The sequence below is a fragment of the Medicago sativa genome, chromosome 1 (assembly GCF_051527215.1).
Source record: "Medicago sativa cultivar Bolivia chromosome 1, Bolivia_mono, whole genome shotgun sequence".
Taxonomy (NCBI): Eukaryota; Viridiplantae; Streptophyta; class Magnoliopsida; order Fabales; family Fabaceae; genus Medicago; species Medicago sativa.
In genome coordinates this window covers 85,140,391-85,166,932 of record NC_140749.1, presented here as the reverse complement: position 1 = coordinate 85,166,932, position 26,542 = coordinate 85,140,391, and the positions used below count along the sequence as shown (strand labels likewise).

Below are 26,542 nucleotides of genomic sequence, written 5' to 3'. Positions count from 1 at the left end.
CTATACTATCCATGAAACATATTCTTCTCAATGATTTCAAACCATAAAAACATAAACATACACATTAAAAATCGAACTGGGTAAAGATAGATTAGTCAAAACATAGTGTTTCCTTGGTGGATGGTCCAAATGAAGCGAAGGATGGTTCATCTGAGAAAACCTTGCAACGATACAGCCATGTCGAGATATAATTCTACCAACAACAACTTTAACACCATCAAATCAACAGCTATCCAAACCAACCACAAACGGATGGGGAGAAAGCGTCAACCACGAATGCTTCATCTTCACGTTAGCAAAGTTTTCACTTTCTGACAAATAATACTAGGAAACAATGAGCATAGGGCAGCAGGAGGCCTCCCTAACAGAGAAACAATATCATTTGCATTGAATCCTAGCTGCAAAGCTATCAATTTGTGTTCCCCTTGGTAAATTCAAGTATGACTAACTTACATATAATGACATCACTTCCTCTTGGTAAATAACCCCAAACATATACACTTGATTCTTCACAATGCCACTCTCTATGAAATCAACATATGTAACAACTCTGACTCACTAAAACCTCCACAATGAATAGTTTATGATCTTGCGGAGGAGGATACTTTCAAATTCTCAAATTCTCACAGGATTGCTTGACTTACACTGAAATCCATCTAGGTGACATGAAAAAGTACACAAGGGTTTACTGATAACCCGAGACAATTCATAACACATAGTCACGAACACATAATTTAGGAACTCATGGCGAAATCGTAACTAACAACAAAACATTTGTTTTGCCTCAATACTAAGGACTTCGGGTAATTCACATATCCATATATTCGAGAATAAAATTTAATTGCATAGTGACGGAAAAGTAAAACACACATCACCTTAATATCATGTCTATTTTTATTTAGAATAATTTCATTGCTCAAATTTTATTTTAAGCTCACTTAGTTGTTTAATCATTTAGTTCATTAATTACTCTCAATGGGATTTGATGATTAGCTCTGCCCCGGACAAAATAGGCAATCAAACTGGCCCGCGCTCGTCGTGCAAACGTGATGTCTATGATTTCCGATTGATATCGCTCACCTCCTTACCTTGGCGCGCTTGACTAGCAAAATCCTTGGTTCCTCTGACTGGCTCCTCCCGCCACGGCTTTGTTTCTTCATAACTACTAACATGTCTATAAATCATAAACAATTGTCACTTTAGGTCTAAAACATAATTTATAATTATATGCTAGAACAATACATTAGATTTTTGAAATTTTTTTATTTCTACCCTACTTTATCCACAAAAATACAAATGTACCCTACTTTTTCAAAAATTTCCAAAAGTACCCTACTTTTTCAGATTCTTCTGGTACCACACAACTCCAAGTTGCGGGGTACCCTAAAAGTTGCCAAAAAATTTGTCTTTATTATACCCCACAACTCCAAGTTGCGGGGTACTTTCTTTATTTTTTTAATACCCCACAAATCAAGATTGTGAGGTAATTTCTTGTTTTTTTAAAAAAAAATTAAATACCCCACAACTTGGGGTTGTGAGGTACCATGTGTTGGGACCCACGTAAAGATTTTGTCTCCCACATTTTTTTCTATCAATTTTTTTTTAATATGATAAAAAAAAGAAAAAACTTAATAATAAACCAAAAAAAATTATATAACAAATAAAATTATAATAACGATGATGAAGACCAACACGACCCTCAAGAAATTCATCGTGAAAGAAATCGCTGTCGGGTCACAAGACAAAGGTGTGGAACATGAATTTTTTTTTATAATAATTGTAGATTTTATTGTTTTTTTTAAGGAAATTATTGTAATTTTATTTGTTATATAATTGTTATCAGTCTATTCAAATTAGGTTTTTTCTTATTTTTTTTATCAACTACATATAACAATGACGAAGCCCAACATGACCCTCAAGTAAATCATTGTAAAAGAAATCGTCGTCAAACAACTCCCGAACCGCGTCGCAATGATCCAAGACAAGTCACAAGACGAAGGTGTGGAACAAGACATTTTTTATAATAATTGTAGATTTTATTGTAATTTTTTTTAGAAAATTATTGTAATTTTATTTGTTATATAATTTTTTTTTGGTTTATTATTAAGTTTTTTCTTTTTTTTTATCATATTATAAAAATTTTGATAGAAAAAAAATGTGGGAGACAAAATCTTTGCGTGGGTCCCAACACAGGGTACCTCACAACCCAAGTTGTGGGGTATTTAAATTTTTTTAAAAAAAAAAAACAAGAAACTACCTCACAATCTTGACTTGTGAGGCATTAAAAAAAAATTTTAAAAAATAAAGAAAGTATCCCGCAACTTGGAGTTGTGGGGTATAATAAAGACAAATTTTTTTGCAACTTTTAGGGTACCCCGCAACTTGGAGTTGTGTGGTACCAGAAGAATCTGAAAAGTAGGGTATTTTTGGAAATTTTCGAAAAAGTAGGGTAGATTTGTATTTTTGTGGATAAAGTAGGGTAGAAATAAAAAAAATTCTTAGATTTTTACCTAAGAAGTAGGGGTGTTCAAATCCAAACCGATCTAAAATAAAACCGCAAACCGATCCAAAAAATCCGAAAACCGCAAAAAACCGAATGTTTTTGGATGTGTCTGGATGTTGTTTTGGAAAAACCGCTATGATCGGATCGGATTTCAGATTGCCGTTTCAAAACCGAACCGAACCAAACCGAACCGCAAAAGTAAATTTTTATACTTATTTATTATTTTATTAGTATTATATATTGCATTAATATATTTCTTATTGGTATTTAATCTTATATATCAATCTATATATAAAAGTTGCCCCAAGCAAACAATTTCGCCCTAATTTTACCTAAGCCCTAATGATTATAATTACTATTTTACCCTATTCCAAACTTTAATTATGAAAAACAAAAAGAAAAATAAGGCTTTTCATCTGTTTCCGCTGCAAACACAGTTGTTTCCGCTAAACTCTAACTGATTTACCCTAATCCAAATTTTAATTATCTATTTATATATCTATATATAAAAGTTGTCCCAAGCCAATATTGAAGCCCTAATTAAACCTAAACCCTAATGAATAAAATTCCTGTTTTACCCTAACCAAAACCTTAATTAGTGACAAAAGAAGAGGAAAAAAAGCACAATTAAACGCATAAACATAATAACAAAAAAAAAGCCGATCCTTCTTCTTCTTCTCTGTCTCAAAATCCAATCCAAATCCTTCTTATTCTTCTTCTTCTTCAATTTTTTTATTTTTTTCTTCTTCTCTTTCAATCGATTCGGCGCCGCCGCGGAATCAATTTTTGATTAATTCATTCATCTATTCAGTGAAGTTTGCAAGCAATCAATCTCTTTCAAGCGTTTTAGATCGGTATGCAGCAAGGTGATCAAACAGTTCTTAGCTTGAGGCCTCGTGGTGGTCGAGGAAACAGGCTTCTCGCTCCTAGCTTCGATTCTTCCTCTTCCAATTCACCTGCTTTTGGTTCCTTTTCATCTGATCTTTCTCATCTTCGTCCTAATGCTGCTGCTTCTTCTCTCCTCGCTTTCAAGGTATAATTAAACCCCTTTATCTGGATATGCTTTTTCACACACCCTTTTAATTGAAAATTTGATTTTTTTTCATTGCTTGTGATTCGTTTAATGCTTATGATTTTATTTTTATTTTAGATCAAGTTGATCAATATTAAGCCTCAATAAATTGCTGTTTTTTTGTTTGTTTTATTGTATATTTTATATTTAATTTAAGGTTCGAGGTCCTGTGCTGATAAAAAAATTGTCTTTAGGTGTCAGTGTTTAATAGCACTGTGGTTTTTAATAATTTGGTTTTGTTTTGTTTGAATCCCATAGATTTTAATGTGTCCGATGATTGTGTAATTTGGAATTGAACTGATATGTTTTATAACTTTATTGTTATTATTAAAGCATGAAGGTAACACTTTTGAAAAGAGCTATGATATGTTGACATCCAAAATAAGTTGTTGATACTCACACCGTAGCCTTAATCCTTCACAGTGAAGTGGGGCACGCAAATCGAGGCATATATAAAATGATTAAAAAAATAGAAGAACCGTATATACATACGGTGGATTGACAACTATGATTGTCAATATATCATTCCTGTTTTGAAAATGTAACTAACATACTTGAATACCTTTATGTTTTGTTTACTGTTTGGGGTTTAAGGTACCTAAATTCACTGTTTCACAATACCTTTGCAATTGAGTAATTTTTAAATGTGTTTTGCCTTTCATTGCATTGTTGTGGTTTTAGCAAGAGTTTTCCCTCCTGCAGTTTCTATGTCTGATTTGGCTCAGGTTTTCCCTCCTACACTAAACTTGAATAATTAGTCAATGAATATATAAACTCCACTAAACTTGAATAATTAATAAGACCAGTCTTCTTTAGGACTTCTCATGTATAAATTGGGATCATTTATTTTATTTTGATTCACACTTTCTTAAAATTGCTTATATCTTTCCTTTTTATTACTCTCTAACTCTTCTTTGTTTAACTTCCGCATTCGACATCCAAATAAAAGGACGGTTGTTGTACAAATGATGACTATACTATTTTTTTTTTAAGGAAAATGATGACTATACTATTGTTGCTTGGTTCACAGCTTTAATATTACGTGTGATAAATTTAGGCTTGACATGTATATGGAATAATTTTCAACTATCTGGCTACCCACGTGCACAAAAATATAATGTTTGTTTTTTATATGTTGTTATCAGTTCATGCAATTTCCTTTAGTGTTATAATATTGTTGATGATTACTTATAATATCTGTTATCATGCTTGCCAAAAAAGTCTCTGCCTCAACAACACATGGTAATCAATTACATGCTTTCCGATTTCCATATTTCAATCAGCTTCAATCATTTGATTTTTTTCTCTTCATTTTCTTTATTTCGTTAGATTGATTCATTCTCAAAACATTGATTTATCATTATTGATTTGATTTTAAATGAATTTTTCATTTCTCCTTTTCTGCCTCTTCATATTTGTCACGTATTTGTCAACAGTTAGCTATGAAAGTTTCGAAGCAACAATGAAAGTGAAGAGGGTTGAGTGATTGTTGATCGAATCTATTGAACCCTGATTTTGGATGGATCAAATGTTGTATCAGAAGGTGACTAAAAGGATTACGGATGTATGGTTCATTGGTTCTGGAAAGGATTTTTATGTAAGGTTTTGTTGTTAACCTTTTTTTGTCAATTATGTGATTAAATAATTTATCTGAATTTGTTTATGGTTTCTCCAGTTTATGATTTTGTTCCTGTAGTTGAGAGCTCTAGGTGCATCACTGTGATGAAAGCATTTTTTTTTTATTGTTAGGACTTCATTGTAAGTAAGTATTGTACAATTACTTATTTTTATCTTAATTAATTCATGATTATCTCAAATTTCCTCTTGATCAATCCATGGCTCAGTTACTGATTTAGGATTCGTTTTAATCTCCTTATTCCAGAGAAGGCCCTTAATGATTTCAGGCAAGAGAAGAAGAAATGATAGAATGATAAAGTATGTAGGCCTACCAAGAAATTGGTGAAGAGTATTTTTCCTCCCTCTAATCATGTAGATGGTTGGTAGTATGATATCAATGAAGGTAAATCCATATTTTCCCCCTTTAATCTGTTAAGACTATTTTGAACCCCTCTAATCATCATTTCGTTGTTTTTATCGCCTCAATTATTGGATGTATTATAGTAGATTAGACATATTGATTTTAATTTAATTTATTTTTTTAGTTGAATTTGTATGCTAACTTGCAAAGCTTTTTTGGAGTTTTCAAATTTCAATCATAATTTCATAACTCAAATGTGTATATTCTCCATTGAAGTTTGCTTAGAGTTTGCAATGTGTCAATGTTTAGGATGTTTTAAAGAGATAGGGGGCCTTTTGTTTATTGGATGGATTGAATGCTAGCAAAACTTCATCAAATATGTCTTAATATCATTTAGTTAAGAGATCTGTCCTTTTTTTAAAACTTTGATTTTTTTGTTTATGTTTGGTCTCCTTTTCTATGTGCTGATGTAGATTAACATTAGTCATTTTCTCGGTCATCCTTCTATCAGATGGCTTCTTTCCACCCCTTGGAAAACTATTTCAGAATGTATATGTTTCTATCATTGTTATTTAGGAATTGTCAATCTCAACAATGGATATTGTCTTTGAAAATTTATAGTTTATTTATCTAATGACATCATGTATGAAGGTAGATAGTAACTGTAAAAACTTCATTCTTTGCTTTCTTTCTCAATTTGTTGATATTGATATGTTTCTTTGCATTTTTAAGAACTTATTTTTTAAGCATTTGACATGAAGTGATTTTATTGATTTTGTATTTGTATGTCATGACTTGCTTGCAAGATTATAAAAACTATAGTATCGATTTTGATTTGATTGATTTAGAATTTGAAATTGTCTCCACTCCTGTTACATTCTTCAATGCCTAAATATGTGTTTTGGTAGTTGTTTCATTTACATGTCTAAATCGAACAAGTAATTTTTATTTGTAAAATGACCAATTATTTTATTTGTAATTGGCCATTTAATTGTAAAATGACCAATTATGTTTCATTTACATGTTTCATCAGCTGTATGATTGTCCTCTGAATGTTGTGTGTGTATGTCCATGCTTATGTTTTTTTCAATTGTATGTGTTAGTCTTTTATCTTATTTGCTAACCTTAAATATCATGTTAATAGTTGTAGGCAATGCTGGCACAGAGGCAATGTTGGTGAGTTATGTCCTGTATTCTTAAGCTCTAATTGTGTTTTAACAAGTGTATTGATATTTAACCGAACCTTTTTTTTTCCGTATACTCAGAAGCTGAATTGGATTGGTTTTTCTCAATCTGCGTTTCCTGCTGAGCCATCTGAGATAACTGTCATTGGTTACCTTGGTTATCCCTGGAAATTGCTTATGGATTTCTCTCATTAGTGATTGGGTATTTTGCTCTTTCAGTTCCTTCAGGTCTTAGCCTTTACTGGTAAGCACACGTAAAACCTTCCAATGGTCTTATATGTGTAAGCGTGATATCTATATTTGCTTATTATACCTTTTAAGTTGTGCAGATTCACAAATAATATATTGAGCACTTTACAACAGATATGGCTTCAAAAGTTAGGAGGTGCGAAAAATCCTTTGAGACAAGTTCTTGATGATGATGTGAAAAATGTAGACCTAATGCACGTTCAAAAGTCAGTATCGAATCTAAATTTCACAAAAATTGAAGAAGCTAGAAAAGATTCAAAATTGACATCAGAAGGACCACGACTTGGTGACAAGTATGTAGACCTAATGCAGGTTCAAAAGTCAGTATCGAATCTAAATTTCACAAAAATTGAAGAAGCTAGAAAAGATTCAAAATTGACATCAGAATGGCCACGACTTGGTGACAGGTTAGTGATTATAATTATAACGAGCCACACTTATATCACAATGCTATTGATTGATTTTAACCTGTTGTAAATGTGTTCATCTTTGTATTGTAGATTTAAGCAATTAATGGAGCAAGAGGCAAAGAAGAAACAACAAAGAGAAGAAGAAAAAAGGAAGGTCGAGGAAGCAGCAACTAAAGCTAATAATCACGAACAAACAGTTCAAGGAGGAAACCAAGTTGTAAATGACTTAGTTAAAAATTCCCAATCTGTGGCTGATGATACTGATCCATTTATATCTGGGGTAATAAATGGTAATAGTAAGGACTTGGAGGGAAATCAGAATTCTACATCTACATATGATACTGCAAATGATGAAGGTTCTGCTCATTTGAATGCAGTAAACAAGAAAAATCTAGAAAAGGTATTATTGCATATATATAGGACATGTTCCTAATTTTTTTTGTAAGGATAAATTGCTTCATCCATAAATTGCCTAACATTTAAGAATGGTGGGGGAGTGGGAACTATTACATGCTTGCGTCAATTTTGGCTGATGTTATAAGAATCATGCAAGAGTGAATTTTGTAGCAACATCTCCTTTGATATCAGTGCTTCCTCGACACTGCTGTTTTATGTCTCAAATGCTATATTTCTGATATTGGGATAGTTAAATTCTGCAATACTATAATATACAGAAGTATACAAAATTACAGTTTTCTCTCAAAAAAAGAAGTATACAAAATTACAGTTTGTAATATTATACTGCTTGCTGAGTTATGATTAATTGATATAACGGGTGCTGGTAATAATGTGTTTATTTTTTAATTATCATTTATTACTTCTTTGGGGGTAATGAGGAAACATTCTTTTTCCAGTAGATAAAGATAACTATGATTTGTTTTGTAAATCTTACAATTCTCTCTCCAATTTCACAATTTCACAGGAACCAGGAGAAGCATTGTCAACCAGAGCTACTCAAACAAGCAATCTCATGAAGAAGACTCAGATCGCATGTCAAAGGATTGATCAATTAGGAGTTAGAAGCTGTGCTGTTATAATTGAGTAAATTTTTTAGTTCTATATAACCAAATTTTGTAGTAGTCTCTGAGTAAAAATTCAGAAATTGTTTCACATCAACCTTCATCTCATGCAAGTTTCAACGTCTCTAACAGAAATCCTTTGTCCGACATCACAAATGGTTAGTCAAGCACAAGCACCGCAACACTATTAGTAATTGTTTCACCTAATTTTGCTAAAACATGGATGTTTCTTTGAAGAAGTACCGAATAGGCGCGGTTCTAATAGCCAGACCAACGAAATCCTTGGAACTAGTGGACATGTTTTAGCAAATGCCACACGTGTCTCACCACTAATTTGTTGTCATGTTCTTTTATTAAGAAAAGTTTTCTCCATAAGGTTGCTTATTAAAATCTCTCTAAACCTAAACAGATAAAAAAAAAACAAAAAGAATAACTATGCAATTTTCATTGAAATGTGATTGCCAGCATTAAGAATTTCTTTTTTCTTTTTCCTCTCTTCCCAAGAACATAATCTGCGTGCCAATTCTTCGACTTCATGTCGTTTCTTTCCTGTATGGCCTTGCAGAAAGTTAAGTACTTTGTTTGGATTTCTTATATCTCAGTTGGTAGAACACTTTGTTTCTTTACAAAAACTGAAAGTTATAAAAAAACAATTATGCTGAAAAGAACATTACGACCCTCTCAAATTTTGTTTATTTCATTTGATTCTGGATGATGATGTAAGTGTAAACCAGAACCATCTTTTTCAAGCCACATACACAATTTTGTCGTCTGTCACATCTACTAATGAAGAATCAATAGTTGAAATCTACCTTCAAAATCAGGAAGACGAAGATATCCCACCAAATTCAGGTAATGTTGCTTTTTGTCCCTGCAACTTTATATTTATACTTTGTTGCTAATATCGTATTGGATGAATATGAATTTTCATCGTAAAACTATATTGGTCGAACAATGATTTCTTAACGTATATAGCTGTTGTATTTGAACAGACATCAGCACTGACATTGTGCATCAGAATTGCACCGATATGTTGTTGGTAATATTTTCGTCCCTTCGATCAGGTACCATTATTTGTAATTTAAATATAAATATGTTTGCTTTCATCCGAGACATTGTTACAATATATACAATTGATGATACTCGCGTTATTTTCAGATTATGTTGAAAGTGTAAGTTACGAGGATTTTGGGCAACCAGATTGTATATGCAAGATTGTGGATCACACATGTGGTATGGAGAGAGGACTCGCAAGGATTGCAAGCCAACAGAGCCAGAACTCTCTATGTGTTGCAGGGAAGGGAGGATCAAAATTGCGTACCCACCGTTGCCTGAACCTCTCGCTGATTTGAATACTCTGACAATAGAAGAAGCAAGTACTTTATAGAAAATATTCGATCTTTTAACAGTACTTTTGCCTTCACATCAATGGGTGGCAAGATTGACAGCTCTATGAATAGCGGGAACGCTCCTCCGACGTTTGTTCTGAATAGCGAAAACTATCATCGGTTTGCTGCCAATGGAAGGAAATGACCCAAAGTTTGCTCAATTGTACGTTTATGACACCGACAATGAAATCAAGAATAGAATGGCAGCTGTAGGGTAAAATGTCATTAAATTTATATGTTATGTTTACCGTAACATGGTCAATGTAGTGGAAATTGTTTAATATGGTACATTACAAAGGTTTCTGACAATTTATTTTATGAATTGAATTATACTATTTTTTAGATTTAAGTAAAATGTTTACTTTCATATTTGCGCTATATTTTTTCTTTTGAATGACCCGTGCGTTAGCACGGGTCGATGATCTAGTTTATCAATAAAAGTTAACCGAAAGGTTATTTTAGCCCTAATTTTAACCTAAATCCTATTGCCTAAATTTACTGTTTTAACCCTATTAACCTTATTTTTTTGTTGAAATAAATCGGACCAAATCTCCTGTTTCCTATTAACCCTATTTTTTTGTTGAAACAGATTGGACCTAATCTCATATTTCCCTATTAACCCTATTTTTTTGTTGAAACAAATCGGCCACATCACACCTAATCTCCTATTTTCTTGAACAAAACAAATCGGCCCTAATTTTCACACCTTTTACTAAACAGAGTCCATCCTATAACAGTTTCCTCCTATTTTGTTTCCAACACAAAAATCATACAAATAAAATTGATAAACATAAAAAAAGAAAAATCTATTTTGCTGATTAGCTACATTAATATAACAAAACTCTATTTTGCTGATAAACAGATAAACATAAAAAAAAAAATCATTTGCTACTAAACAAATAAACATAAAAAAAAAAAATCATTTGCTACTATTAACATATTGCTCCTATTAACTCCTATTAACATATTGCTCCTATTAACTCTATTAACTCTATTGCTCCTATTAACTCTATTGCTCCTATTAACTCCTATAGGTTATTTTAGCCCTAATTTTAACCTAAATCCTATTGCCTAAATTTACTGTTTTAACCCTATTAACCTTATTTTTTTGTTGAAATAAATCGGACCAAATCTCCTGTTTCCTATTAACCCTATTTTTTTGTTGAAACAGATTACCCTATTAACCCTATTTTTTTGTTGAAACAAATCGGCCACATCAAACCTAATCTCCTATTTTCTTGAACAAAACAAATCGGCCCTAATTTTCACACCTTTTACTAAACAGAGTCCATCCTATAACAGTTTCCTCCTATTTTGTTTCCAACACAAAAATCATACAAATAAAATTGATAAACATAAAAAAAGAAAAATCTATTTTGCTGATTAGCTACATCAATAGTATATATATAAAGTAAGGTTTTTTATGCCACATGTCACTTCCACATTCATTCTCAATATTTTTATTATTTTTTCTATTTTATTTAACATAAATATCTCAACAAACTACACATCAATCAATCAATAGTATATATATAAAGTAAGGTTTTTTATGCCACATGTCACTTCCACATTCATTCTCAATATTTTTATTATTTTTTCTATTTTATTTAACATAAATATCTCAACAAACTTTTGATCTCATGCACTCAGTATTTTTAATCTCAACAAACTACACATCAATCAATCAATAGTATATATATAAATTAAGGTTTTTTATGCCACATGTCACTTCCACATTCATTCTCAATATTTTTATTATTTTTTCTATTTTATTTAACATAAATATCTCAACAAACTACACATCAATCAATCAATAGTATATATATAAAGTAAGGTTTTTTATGCCACATGTCACTTCCACATTCATTCTCAATATTTTTATTATTTTTTCTATTTTATTTAACATAAATATCTCAACAAACTTTTGATCTTATGCACTCAGTATTTTTTATCTCAACAAACTACACATCAATCAATCAATAGTATATATATAAAGTAAGCTTTTTTATGCCACATGTCACTTCCACATTCATTCTCAATATTTTTATTATTTTTTCTATTTTATTTAACATAAATATCTCAACAAACTACACATCAATCAATCAATAGTATATATATAAAGTAAGGTTTTTTATGCCACATGTCACTTCCACATTCATTCTCAATATTTTTATTATTTTTTCTATTTTATTTAACATAAATATCTCAACAAACTACACATCAATCAATCAATAGTATATATATAAAGTAAGGTTTTTTATGCCACATGTCACTTCCACATTCATTCTCAATATTTTTATTATTTTTTCTATTTTATTTAACATAAATATCTCAACAAACTTTTGATCTCATGCACTCAGTATTTTTTATCTCAACAAACTACACATCAATCAATCAATAGTATATATATAAATTAAGGTTTTTTATGCCACATGTCACTTCCACATTCATTCTCAATATTTTTATTATTTTTTCTATTTTATTTAACATAAATATCTCAACAAACTACACATCAATCAATCAATAGTATATATATAAAGTAAGGTTTTTTATGCCACATGTCACTTCCACATTCATTCTCAATATTTTTATTATTTTTTCTATTTTATTTAACATAAATATCTCAACAAACTTTTGATCTGATGCACTCAGTATTTTTTATCTCAACAAACTACACATCAATCAATCAATAGTATATATATAAAGTAAGCTTTTTTATGCCACATGTCACTTCCACATTCATTCTCAATATTTTTATTATTTTTTCTATTTTATTTAACATAAATATCTCAACAAACTACACATCAATCAATCAATAGTATATATATAAAGTAAGGTTTTTTATGCCACATGTCACTTCCACATTCATTCTCAATATTTTTATTATTTTTTCTATTTTATTTAACATAATGTCACTTCCACATTCATTCTCAATATTTTTATTATTTTTTCTATTTTATTTAACATAAATATCTCAACAAACTACACATCAATCAATCAATAGTATATATATAAAGTAAGGTTTTTTATGCCACATGTCACTTCCACATTCATTCTCAATATTTTTATTATTTTTTCTATTTTATTTAACATAAATATCTCAACAAACTTTTGATCTCATGCACTCAGTATTTTTTATCTCAACAAACTACACATCAATCAATCAATAGTATATATATAAATTAAGGTTTTTTATGCCACATGTCACTTCCACATTCATTCTCAATATTTTTATTATTTTTTCTATTTTATTTAACATAAATATCTCAACAAACTACACATCAATCAATCAATAGTATATATATAAAGTAAGGTTTTTTATGCCACATGTCACTTCCACATTCATTCTCAATATTTTTATTATTTTTTCTATTTTATTTAACATAATGTCACTTCCACATTCATTCTCAATATTTTTATTATTTTTTCTATTTTATTTAACATAAATATCTCAACAAACTACACATCAATCAATCAATAGTATATATATAAAGTAAGGTTTTTTATGCCACATGTCACTTCCACATTCATTCTCAATATTTTTATTATTTTTTCTATTTTATTTAACATAATGTCACTTCCACATTCATTCTCAATATTTTTATTATTTTTTCTATTTTATTTAACATAAATATCTCAACAAACTACACATCAATCAATCAATAGTATATATATAAAGTAAGGTTTTTTATGCCACATGTCACTTCCACATTCATTCTCAATATTTTTATTATTTTTTCTATTTTATTTAACATAAATATCTCAACAAACTTTTGATCTCATGCACTCAGTATTTTTTATCTCAACAAACTACACATCAATCAATCAATAGTATATATATAAATTAAGGTTTTTTATGCCACATGTCACTTCCACATTCATTCTCAATATTTTTATTATTTTTTCTATTTTATTTAACATAAATATCTCAACAAACTACACATCAATCAATCAATAGTATATATATAAAGTAAGGTTTTTTATGCCACATGTCACTTCCACATTCATTCTCAATATTTTTATTATTTTTTCTATTTTATTTAACATAAATATCTCAACAAACTTTTGATCTTATGCACTCAGTATTTTTTATCTCAACAAACTACACATCAATCAATCAATAGTATATATATAAAGTAAGCTTTTTATGCCACATGTCACTTCCACATTCATTCTCAATATTTTTATTATTTTTTCTATTTTATTTAACATAAATATCTCAACAAACTACACATCAATCAATCAATAGTATATATATAAAGTAAGGTTTTTTATGCCACATGTCACTTCCACATTCATTCTCAATATTTTTATTATTTTTTCTATTTTATTTAACATAAATATCTCAACAAACTTTTGATCTTATGCACTCAGTATTTTTTATCTCAACAAACTACACATCAATCAATCAATCAATCAATCAATAGTATATATATAAAGTAAGGTTTTTTATACCACATGTCACTTCCACATTCATTCTCAATATTTTTATTATTTTTAAAAACCAATATTTTATTTAACAAAAATCGGGTTTTCGGGCTACTTGATCGGATTGCTCCGAAACATCCCCAGAAAATCAGAAAAAAATTCAAGGACCATGACTCCCATAGAAGGGACTTCTTACGGGACTCCGCCCCTCAAAATCCAAAATTCCATCGTTTAGACCCATTTTTCATTTTTATTAATTTTTCATATTCTCAGAAAAATCCGAAAAAATTTCCATTAGTTTTATTTGATTTTTAGAATTTTTTGGTACTATTTTATATTTTTATGATTTTATTTGACAGGTTTATAGCATTTTTTACTTTGTTTTTTTGTTGTTTTTAAAAGGAAAACTCAAAACTGTTGAAATGTGAGAGAGTCTGATGACTGATTATACATAAGAATTGTCCGGATTATAAAATCCGAAATAGTAAACATGAATCCGAATTTTAAAATCCGGAATGCACAAGAGCATTTTTAGAAATTTTACAGGGCGCGGGAGAAGGCAATAGGGTGGAAAAGTAATAGTCCATGTTTAAAGGACCCAAAACTATTACCACTTGGACTAATTCATTATTGATTTTGTTACACTTTTTATTCTTGCATTGGACATTCATCTCATCATTTATATTTATTTTTAATTTTTTTTGAAATATTTATATTTATTTTTATGATATTATTATAATTGTAAATTTAAATAAATTCAATCTAATATACTGACACGTGTATTCGTGGACACAAACTTATAAAACTTATTTAATATCTAACCCGGGCAACGCCGGGTCTCTAAACTAGTTAATATAACAAAACTCTATTTTGCTGATAAACAGATAAACATAAAAAAAAAATCATTTGCTACTAAACAAATAAACATAAAAAAAAAAAATCATTTGCTACTATTAACATATTGCTCCTATTAACTCCTATTAACTCTATTGCTCCTATTAACTCCTATTAACATATTGCTCCTATTAACTCTATTGCTCCTATTAACTCTATTTTGCGTAAATAACTCCTATTAACATATTGCTCCTATTTTTTTGGAAGACAAAAATCATTTGCTACTAAACAGATAAACATAAAAAATAAAAAACAAATCACTCCTATTAACAGATTGTTCCTATTTTGTTTGCACTCTAAGAATCGTTTCCTACTAAACAGATAATCATAAAAAATAAAAAAAAACAAATCAATCCTATTATTTCCTTTAAACAGATCGCTCCTATCCTTTCCAACCTAATTATCCTATTTTTGTTGAAAAACAAAACAAAAATTTGCGTGAGTATGCAATGTTTCATCTTTTGACAAATCCTTTCTTTTTCCGTTAATAAATTTGAGAAAAGCAATGTTTCATTTGCGTGAGTATGCAGATCCTTTCTTTTTCCATTCTATTTCCTGATCATTTGTTCTTCTCCCACTATCTCTTCAATTCTCATCCTTCCCATTCTATGAAACGCCATCATGATGAAGAAATATCTCATGTTTTCTTCTGACACTGATTTATATCTCTATTTTCTAATTATTACTTTTGTAATTTCTCTTTGGCATCGACTTTTCAGATCGATTGGAGAAATATTTTGGTAGTACGAATGATAGATTTTGAGATAAAGAATTTAGGCATTTTTCATGAGTAATGGATTCTAAATATTTTTTTTAGCTCATTTGAATCAATATGTTCTGTTTCTCACTGCCATACCTTTTTTAAATTGTGATGCACAAATCCTTTTTATTTTATTTTTTTCATATTTGTTCTAATTCAAACAATTTTGTTGTTTCTCTTATTGTTTTTTGGAAATGTGATAGGTGAGTGAATTGATATATTGATAGGTTGCTCAATATCTCCAAAAAGGGATGCTCATATAGAGTATGGAATCCTTTGATTTTGGTAGAAGGATGGCTGTTAAGAAAGAAATAGAGAAAACAGAAAATGCACGGCAATCAAATGCACTTTTTGATGATAGCTTTAGCTTTCTTATATAAGCAACCTTGCTTGGGAATACAGTGAGTTTTTTCTTACTTTACTGGATTACAATCACTTTATTTCCTTATGATGTATAATTTTGTATAATGCAATACAACTCTAGCTAGATGAAAATTGATTGTGTTACGTGTTTTACATCTTCTTCATCGTTATAAATGGTATTACTATTATAGTACTAGCATGAAGTCTGCTTAGTGCTCAAATGTAGGGATCTGATGAGTGGTTGGAGTAAGTCGATGAATGATGATGATGGCTGATGGTTGATTGTAACCTCTTAGGTTGATGTGCATTGCAGGTACCAAAGTTGTTTCCATTCTGCAAATACCCAACGTTACTTTCTTTTTAGTGTATTTTTTGTGCCTTTTTCTCTTTACCTCTCTCTATATAGCCCTCAATCTCTTCTGTTATGTGGTTTCATTTAGCATGAAAAGTCTCATGAGCTAATTTTCATTTGGTTTTCTTTGTTAGGGATTGCTAACATATTGACTCAGTATTTTAGGGAATTATTACATCCTCCAATTGAGGTATTTTTCTACAACATTGCTATTATCCCATTTTTAAAAATATATTAATTAGCTTAAATGCAGAATTTTCCAATTTTTTCCTTTCAATGTTGCTAAAGAATATATTTTATTTGACGGGGACTACAATGCAAACCATTAACCTAAATAATATATTTTATTTATTTGATGGGTACTACAATATTAACCTAACACAATGATGTTGAGTTTGCTTATGCTATGCAAGATATTTAGATCACTATTGAAATTTGATTGTTGTGTCACTTATGGCTTGCTTTGTATCAAGGTACTTTTTTTTTTGTGTAGCAGGATTTACACAAGACATAGTCATGTAGATTAAATCATTTGCTTATTTTTTTTTCCTTCTACTCTTCTCTTTAGTTTATATATTCACTTTTGTTTTCAGTTTTTCTAAGTTGATTTTGTTATACTCCTATAAACCATACTCATTTGATCCACTTTATTTTGCAGAATGGTTTGTAAGCATTAGGAGTTTTCTTACCTTTACCATTAGAGGACACTCAATTACATTGGTTTGCTCACTGACCAATTAATATCTTGGCTCTTATGTCTATTTTCTTATAGTTTAATAGTAGTTTAATGAAAAAGATGTCTTCTTATTTATGTCTTCTTATCTACGTCTTCTTATATATTCTTATTTATGTATTCTAATTTATGTTGTGATATGGTGGTTCATTAATTATATGGTTGAGCAAAATGTATATCAATTTCTTGACCACATTCAATTTATTGTGTTATGGGAATGAAGTTGCAGGAAAAATCGAATTGCTTATGAAGCTCAAATTGGATTGTTCTCTTGAGAACCACTTGAACTAACTCAACTATACTGGTGTATAGAATGATATTGTTGTTGGTGATGGTTTCAAAATGAACAAGGGGTAGTCAATCTTTTATTTTGCATAATTGAATTTTGGTTTTGCATTGCGTGATGTTTTAAGTATAATTGAGGGATCAGATTGTTCAGCCATTAAGTCGGCAAAATTGTTGTATGTGTAGACTTTTCACATGAATATTCTAAATGGCTTATTGAAATTTGTTGTTCCTTCAATTAAGTTTGGTTGCTTTTGAGATTGAAAGTGTTGAACATTAGTTCGGTTGCAAAATTGTTGAACATTTGCAAGGACCATTGAAAGGATTTGCTATTTTAAATTGGGAGTTCTGACAATATTTTAGTTTCTTTTGTGCAGGTTTGATTTGTGGTCTGTGAGGATCGATTAAAGAAAAATACGAGAGGAATAAATTTATGTTTTATGACATTATAATTTATGTCCTGTGCGAATCAATCAATTATGAAAGTGAATTACCATTAGCTTAGAGAATAAACTTTTGTTAATCCTTAAAGATGCTCATATGCAATATACAAAACGATTGACATAAGTATAACTTGGCAACAACTAATTCATGATAACAGGCAACAACCACTCTAGATGTGGAAGACATAAGAATTGTTAGTCCTTGGTTAAAAAGTTTGAGATACATTGAATGAATTTTAGCAAAATTTCCCCATTACTATCAAAAGAAAAATCTGTGGAAGGAATTGAGAAATAATATCCAAAGTTAAAAGTATAATAGTAAAAGAAAGGAAAATATGATGATTCATTAAACACTAAAGAAATGCTTGGAGGATAAAATGCACTCCAAAGACCGAAAGAATGTGTTACATGTTCAATGAGGATAAGTAATAAAGTATATGATGCACCAAAAACAAAATTAATAAATAAAGTATATCATTTGTAAATAACAAAAAACTATCAACATTGATATTCATAGATCAGTTTCCGTTAATTGTTTCATTTGCAATGACTATCAACGAAAGCCAAGGTTAGCCACTAAAAAATGTTGGTGTCTATTTACCTTCTCCTGTTTTTTCACATGGACAATTGTATGTTGCAATATCAAGGCTTACTTCAAGAGATGGTTTGAAGATCTTGATAAATTATGAAGACGGTGACGATACCAATGTTACGTCGAATGTGGTTTATAAAAAAGTTTTTTGTAATGTGTAGTACTTCGTTGTATAATATATTTTTTCTGACATATGTTCATTTTAAAGGTATTAGCAAACTGTCAAACTTTTTGTGTTAAACGACTCATGCTATTTCAATATTATGTTATATTCGCAGAGTAGATGTTTCATTATAAAATGAACTACCATCGCACTTTTATATTATTTTTTATTTCATTGTCAATTATTACTATTGATATGACCCGTGCGAAAGCACGGGTCGATGGTCTAGTTGCATTAATTTAATCTATATTATTACTACTTCATTTATTTCAAATATAATCAATCATTTTCATTGTGTAATGTTAACTTTTTTAATAAATTTGTGTCATGTTTTGTATCAAACATATTATTTTATGGTGTATGAGTAATATTAATATTAATAAAAAAATTACATGTTGCACTTTGAATATCCAAAAACCGATCCAAATTAAACCGCATATATTTGGATCGGATCGGTTCGGATTTTTTTAACATAATCATCCAAACCGAACCGAACCGCACATGATTTTTATTTTGGATCGGTTGATTTTTTACCTCAAAACCGATCCAAACCGAACCGCGAACACCCCTACTAAGAAGGGTAGATCAATGACACAAGGTGACTTATGGCAAGGATTGAGCCTCCTAGTAATATTTTGACAACATAGAAAATGGAATTTTCAAACAAGTATCTAGTCAACGAAGTTAGGAACAGTAGATGAAAAGGAAATCGAAATCCATGAAAGAAAATAAGTGTCTTACTTAAGTCATGAATAACCAAGACAAAATGATGCGTTGGTGGATGGATCGAGTTTCTTGGGTACATTACCAGCCTCAAGAATCAGGGGCGTAGCCCTTCATATGGGAGGGGTAGCCTTGGCTACCTCAAAAAAATACTATTCTTGAATTAGTCAGTATGTATTTATATCCTGCTACCCTAAATAATAAACATTGAACTACTCCAAACAAGTTTAGTTGCAAAAATTAACATAAACAATAAAGTAAAAAAACTACTACAAAATTGATAGATTTATTTGTATTGGTTTGATACTTTCGGTCTCAATAACAACAATAGAGAAACCTTTTTCAACAATAAAAATTAGCAAGACAATAGTCATAGACAAGTTAAATGGACAATGAGTTTCTTGCAAATAACCTATTTATTTACATTTGAAAAGACATTATTAATCTATTATTAAACAGGCAGTTATTGATGAAATTGGGTTCTTCAAATGCATTTTGTCAAACGTTTTAAAATAGCGATTTTTATGTTAAGTTTCTAAGATTTGTTAATTTTAGTCCTTAATTTTTTGTTAGAGATTAAATTCAAGACTAAAAACACTTTTTTTGTAAAATTTTAAAAAGCTGAGACAAAAATTGAATAATTTTTTTAAGGACTAAACCTAAAAAAATTATAATTGATGGGACTAAAAATATATTTTATCCTTAAATTTAATACGTTTGTTTTCAAAAAAAAAAAATTCTTTATAATTGGCCCCTGCATAAATTTTTTGCAAGCTTTGCCGCTGTCAAGAATGGTAAAATATCCACTGATAATAGGCATAGCCATGGTTTTAGTAAAAAGGAAGATATCGTTTAAGATTCAACATTAAAAGGAAGAGAAGAATCCTACCAATGGGGGAAGTGAGATAGAAAAGGCATGATGTTTAACGATCTTGATCATTAAAGAATTTCTCATGGTTAGGGGTTATGAAGAACAGATGAGGGTTTCTTTAATAGTTCAATGGCATGGATTGAAGGAAACAAGGTTATAGTTTTAAAATTAGGAATTAGTGTGGATGGAATAGATGAAAGGATGTGTTTGAGACTTTGAGGTTCTAAATGAACTAGCAAAAATCAAAGGTTTGAGAATGGTGTTTATTGTTTTCAAGTAGAGATGAAGATGAATAAGAGATTTCAGGGATTAAGGATGGGAATATCGTGCAAAGGTTTTTGGGAAAGATGGGAGAGTAGTTGATTGTGTGCGTGAGATTCATAGGATTTTTAACTAATGTTTGTTATGTATCAGACAGAAAAATGGAAATTTGAAGGGAAGGTATTCTGCTATTATTCAAAACACAAAAAAATGGCTTTTCTAAATAGCCTTACACCAGAACTGCCACATTTAAACGTGGGCTAAACATAAACAAAACTTCCCTACAAAGAGGGAACTATCTTAATGACTAAATCAAACTACCAGAAGTCAGCAACGTGCTCCTAATTCAAAGGAATAACAAAACAACCTTACTTCCTAATTAATAGGATTTATTGGACAGAAAAGCAAAACAAATAAAAAAACAAACAACTATTAACTTCAACACTCTCCCTTAAACTGAATGTTCATAAGCAATCAGTTTATTTCTTCAATCGAACACATGCCAAGTAATGCCCTTAACTTCAAAAAAGAATCAACTTTCAGAGGTTTTGTAAAGATGTCGGCAATTTGCTCATCACTTTTGCAGTAACATAGTTCCACAGCTCCCTCTTTAGCAAGATCACGAAGAAAATGAAACCTCACATCAATGTGTTTGCTTCTTCCATGTAGAACTGGATTTTTTGACAATTTAATAGCTGAACTGTTATCGCAAAATAACATAAGTGGACCTAGTTGTGTACATTTTACCTCTTCCAAAATTCTTCTAAGCCAAATACCTTGACAAGCACATGCTGCAGCAACTATAAATTCTGCTTCAGTTGTAGATAAAGTCACAACAGGTTGTTTCTTTGAAGACCATGAGACTGCAGCTCCACTTAAGAGAAAGACATACCCAGAAGTACTTTTGCGATCATCCAAATCACCAGCATAATCACTGTCACTGAAACCAACTAGCACATTTATTTCACTCTTCTTATAGAACAAGCCATAATTAACAGTACCCTTCAAGTAGCGAAGTATTTTTTTTACTGCTTGATGATGAACTTCAGTTGGTGACTCCATAAACCTGCTAACAAGGCTGACAGCATACGTTAAATCCGGTCGAGTGGCTGTCATGTACATCAGACTTCCAACCATTTGCTTATAGTAGGTGCTGTCAATCTTCATTCTTTCATCATCCCGAGTAAGTTTAGTTCCAGGAACTATAGGGATCTGAACTGGATTACAATCATCCATTTTAAACCTTTCCAATACTTCTTGAGCATATTTCTTTTGACAAATAAAAATGCCTTCTGCAGATTGAATCACTTCTATGCCAAGAAAGTATTTCATCACTCCCAAATCAGTCATCTCAAATTCTTTCATCATGGATTGTTTAAACTCTCTAAATAAGAATTCATCATTTCCGGTAAATATCAAATCATCCACATATAAACACACAATCAAAAAATTACCTTTGTCGCCAGTTTTGATGTAAAGTGTATGCTCATAAGGACATTTGTGAAAACCCGCCTGGCTGAAATAGGTGTTAATCCGACTGTACCAAGCTCGAGGAGCTTGTTTCAATCCATAAAGTGCTATTTTCAACTTATAAACCATATGTTTGCTTCCATTCTTTATATACCCTGGAGGTTGTTCGACAAAAACTTGTTCCAAAAGCTCTCCATGTAAAAATGCAGACTTGACATCAAGTTGAAACACAGTCCAATTATTTAGAGCAGCCAATGAGATAACCATTCTAATTGTGTCATGCCTTGCGACTGGAGCAAATACTTCAGCATAATCCACTCCATACTCTTGAGTGTACCCTTTAGCTACTAAACGAGCCTTGAACTTGTCAATTTCTCCTTTTTCATTTAGCTTTGTTTTGTAAATCCATTTTACTCCCACTGGTTTTTCTCCTTCTGGAAGCTCCACTAACTCCCATGTATTATTTCTTTCAATTGCTTCAATCTCCGAATCCATAGCCTTTCTCCACCTTGCACTTTTAATTGCCTCATCAAATGAAATGGGATCACTTCCAGCAACAAAGTGAGCCAATGTCTCTTCATCTGAGAGCCCTTCACCACTTGTGTAATCATTCATCCAATCCGGTCTCTGCCTTTGGCGTTGCATATTTGGTAGTGTAGTTTCAGCATCTTCACTTCCATGATCAGATCCACCAAGTTCATTTGATTCCTCCAAATCACTATGTGCATTCTCTTCTATTTCTGCACTTTCATTGTCCTCTAGTTCAAGAGCCACTGATTTACCTTTATTTGGACTTTCCCAATTCCAGCCGATGCTCTCATCAAACACAACATCTTTAGAAATACAAATCTTCTTTGTTAAAGGATTGTAAAGACGATAGGCCTTAGACTCTTCACTTACGCCAAGAAGAACGCATTTCTCTCCCTTATTATCAAGTTTCTTTCTCTTCGGATCAGGAACATGCACATATGTTATGCATCCAAATACTCTAAAGTGATCAACGGATGGTTTGCGACCAGACCAAGCTTCTTCTGGTGTCACATTCTTCACAGAAAATGTTGGACATCGATTGAGAATATGAACACTCCAATTAACCGCCTCTGGCCAAAAATTCTTTGGCACATTCTTATTTTCTAGCAAACTTCTCACCATATTCATGATAGTTTTATTTTTCCTCTCCGACACACCATTTTGATGCGGTGTGTATGCTGCAGTCAACTGTCTCTTGATTCCATTTCTTTCACACAAATCCACAAACTCCCTTGATGTGTATTCTCCCCCACGATCTGTTCAAAGGCATTGAATATGTTGATTTGTCTCCTTTTCAACTCTTGCTTTGAATTTCCTAAACATTTCAATAGCTTCAGATTTCTCTTTTAGGAAGTATACCCATGTTTTTCTACTAAAGTCATCAGTGAAAGTTATGAAGTACCTTTTATTGCTGTTTGAAGTTGGACTCAATGGACCACATATGTCTGAGTGCACTAGTTGAAGGACCTGATTAGCTCTCCAAGTACTCTCTTGAGGAAATGACTTTCTATGCTGCTTTGCAATAATGCATTCTTCACACACATGAGATGGAGTTTTAATTTGAGGCAGCCCTTTCACCATTTCCTTTTGCTGCAAAGTTCTGAGTCCATTAAAGTTTAAATGTCCAAACCTGTAATGCCATAACCATGAAGGATCTGAAATAGATACTTTGAGACAAGTTTGATCTTCAACAGTCTCCTTTCTTAATTGAAACATTATATTTCCAGACATCTTAACAGCAACAACTAATCCCTCTTTTGGATCATGAATTTGGCAGGTTCCCTTCTAAATTACAATTGCACAACCTGTTTCTTGCAATTGTCCCAGGCTGATCAGATTACTTTTAAGTTCTGGTACATAATACACATCATCTATTTTCTGCATCTTTCTGTTCATCTGCACTTTAACACTTCCTTTTCCCATAACACTCATGCTAGAGTCATTACCAAGCTTGACACTTTGTCGGGAGCTTTCATTTAAATCACAGAAAAGGTTTTTGTTACCTGTCATGTGATTGCTGCATCCAGAATCAAGGTACCAGATCTCCCTATCTTCAGCTTGCTCGTTCTCCATGTAAGCCATCAATAATATTTCTTCCTCGTCTGCTTCAATAAAGTTTGCCTTTTCTTCTGATTTACCAGGACATTCCCATTGAAAGTGGCCAATTTTGTGACAATTGTAGCATTCAATGGATGACCTGTAAAAACTTCCTTCTCTAGTGCCACGACCACGTCCCCTGCCTCTTCCTCTGAAGTTTCCTCGGCCACCGCTTATTCCAGAAAAATTTCCAACATGAGTCACTTTGAGAGCTTGCTCTTCCTCAACATGATTTGACATGCGTTGTTCATGCACTAATAGTGAACTTTGCAATTCATCTACTGACATGGTGTCGATGTCATTTGATTCTTCTATTGAACATACGACATAGTCAAACTTAGATGTCATAGAGCGTAAAATTTTCTCTATAATTGTCACATCTTCCATCTTCTCTCCATGTATCCTCATTCGGTTTGCAATCGTCAACGTCCTTGCAAATTACTCATCGACAGATTCTCCAGCCTTCATGTGCAGAATTTCAAACTCTTTACGAAGAGCTTGTAATTGAGCGCGCTTGACTCTACTATTGCCTTGATACTTCTTCTTTAAGGAGTCCCATATGTCTTTGGAAGTATCCTTCTTGAGAATGGCTTCGAGAACAACTCGATCAATTGCTTGATACAAGTAATTCTTTGCCTTTAGATCCTCCAGCTTCAATTCATTTCTCGCCTTTAACTGTGCATCAGTCAAGGTTGTTTCATCCCTTACTTCTGAAATTCCTTCCTCAATCAGTCCTCAATATTCCTTTGATCTCAAAAAATTCTCCATTAACAAGCTCCAATGATCATAATGACCATCAAGCTTTGGAATTGCTGGCTGCACAAATCCGCTACTGCTCCCTTCAGTTGCCATTGCCTATGTTCACAGAAGACTGCTGCTTCAGGTTATCAGGCCCCTTGTGGAGCTCTGATACCAAATGTTATGTATGAGACAGAAAAATGGAAATTTGAAGGGAAGGTATTCTGCTATTATTCAAAACACAAAAAAATAGCTTTTCTAAATAGCCTTACACCAGAACTGCCACATTTAAACGTGGGCTAAACACAAACAAAACTTCCCTACAAAGAGGGAACTATCTTAATGACTAAATCAAACTACCAGAAGTCAGCAACGTGATCCTAATTCAAAGGAATAACAAAACAACCTTACTTCCTAATTAATAGGATTTATTGGACAGAAAAGCAAAACAAATAAAATAACAAACAACTACTAACTTCAACAATGTTATCTCTAAGGGTGTGTTTGGTTCCCATGAAAGGTTAAGGAAAGATAGCCTATGGAAAGAAAGATTAAGGAAAGCACGCAAATCTAAAAACTTTCTACAGTTTGGTTCAGAAGAACAATATCTAAGGAAAGAAAGATTTGTGGGACCCACGCGTAAAAATCTTTCCTCCCACCAGTGCGCGGAAAGGGTGAGAAAGGCTTTTGATTTTGTGTTGTTCCACTTTTACCCATGTGTACATAAAAGTAGGGGCGGAGCTAGGTGCAGCCCAGGGGATTCAACTGAACCCCCTCAATTTCATAATTTCTGCCCAATTATCTATGTTATTGCCATATTGAACCCCCTGACATTTAGTCCTTGCACCTCTTTTGAACCTATCAGCCTATCAAGTCTCCATAATTAAAGTGTTCAATTTAAAGTGTTGAATTGAATTAAATACAAAACATAACATTTTATTTAAACCTTAAACCGCAACATTTTATTTAAACCGCAATTGTGGGAATCGAACAGCTGAAGTTAAGTTCAATGAAATTGCACTAATCCTTACCACTATACCAAATGAGCCCAAATGAAAAGTATTGCTCAGACTTGTATATAAGACATATTTTCACAAGTTATAAATAAATACTGAGGTAAGTAAATTCTACTTACTATATTTAAATTATGTATTCTAGCACTTATATATTTATCATATAAAAAAAATTTCATAATTTTTTCCATATACATACATAAAATATTAATAAATATTTAAGATAAATTTTCAAAATAACAACATTTATAATGAGCTTTTGTAAAAAAAAAAACATTTATAATGAGCCGATTATTCAACAATTTCAATATATATATATATATATATATATATATATATATATATATATATATATATATATATATATATATATATCAAAGTTCAAAAGTCTGAACCCCTGACCTAGGTTCCTGGCAACGCCCCTGCATAAAAGTACTATATAAATTATAATATTGATAAATAAACATGGGATATGCTACTGATATTTGTATTTTCAAAACCTATATATAAATAAATGTTTATG

At 31.3% G+C, this 26,542-nt stretch overlaps 1 protein-coding gene and 1 long non-coding RNA gene across 3 annotated transcripts; both read left to right on the top strand.

Annotated features, from left to right (window-relative positions):
• The first annotated feature begins 3,085 nt into the window (after positions 1-3,085).
• LOC146958463 (uncharacterized) lies at positions 3,086-8,506 on the top strand. Of its 2 annotated transcripts, XM_085739961.1 has the most exons (9): positions 3,086-3,536; positions 5,012-5,172; positions 5,251-5,333; positions 5,458-5,595; positions 6,698-6,729; positions 6,819-6,981; positions 7,067-7,393; positions 7,487-7,796; positions 8,319-8,506. In XM_085739961.1, exons 7-9 carry the CDS (start codon positions 7,179-7,181, stop codon positions 8,439-8,441), a joined length of 648 nt encoding a protein of 215 aa, XP_085596087.1. In that variant the 5' UTR covers positions 3,086-3,536; positions 5,012-5,172; positions 5,251-5,333; positions 5,458-5,595; positions 6,698-6,729; positions 6,819-6,981; positions 7,067-7,178; the 3' UTR covers positions 8,442-8,506. The 2 variants fall into 2 exon arrangements, with proteins under 2 accessions (XP_085596087.1, XP_085596088.1); XM_085739962.1 differs by lacking the exon at positions 6,698-6,729.
• A 7,529-nt stretch (positions 8,507-16,035) lies between these two features.
• LOC146958462 (uncharacterized) lies at positions 16,036-17,701 on the top strand. The gene is made up of 3 exons (XR_015024642.1): positions 16,036-16,286; positions 16,475-16,561; positions 16,735-17,701. It is a non-coding gene; the product is annotated as an uncharacterized LOC146958462 (long non-coding RNA).
• The last annotated feature ends 8,841 nt before the right edge of the window (positions 17,702-26,542 follow it).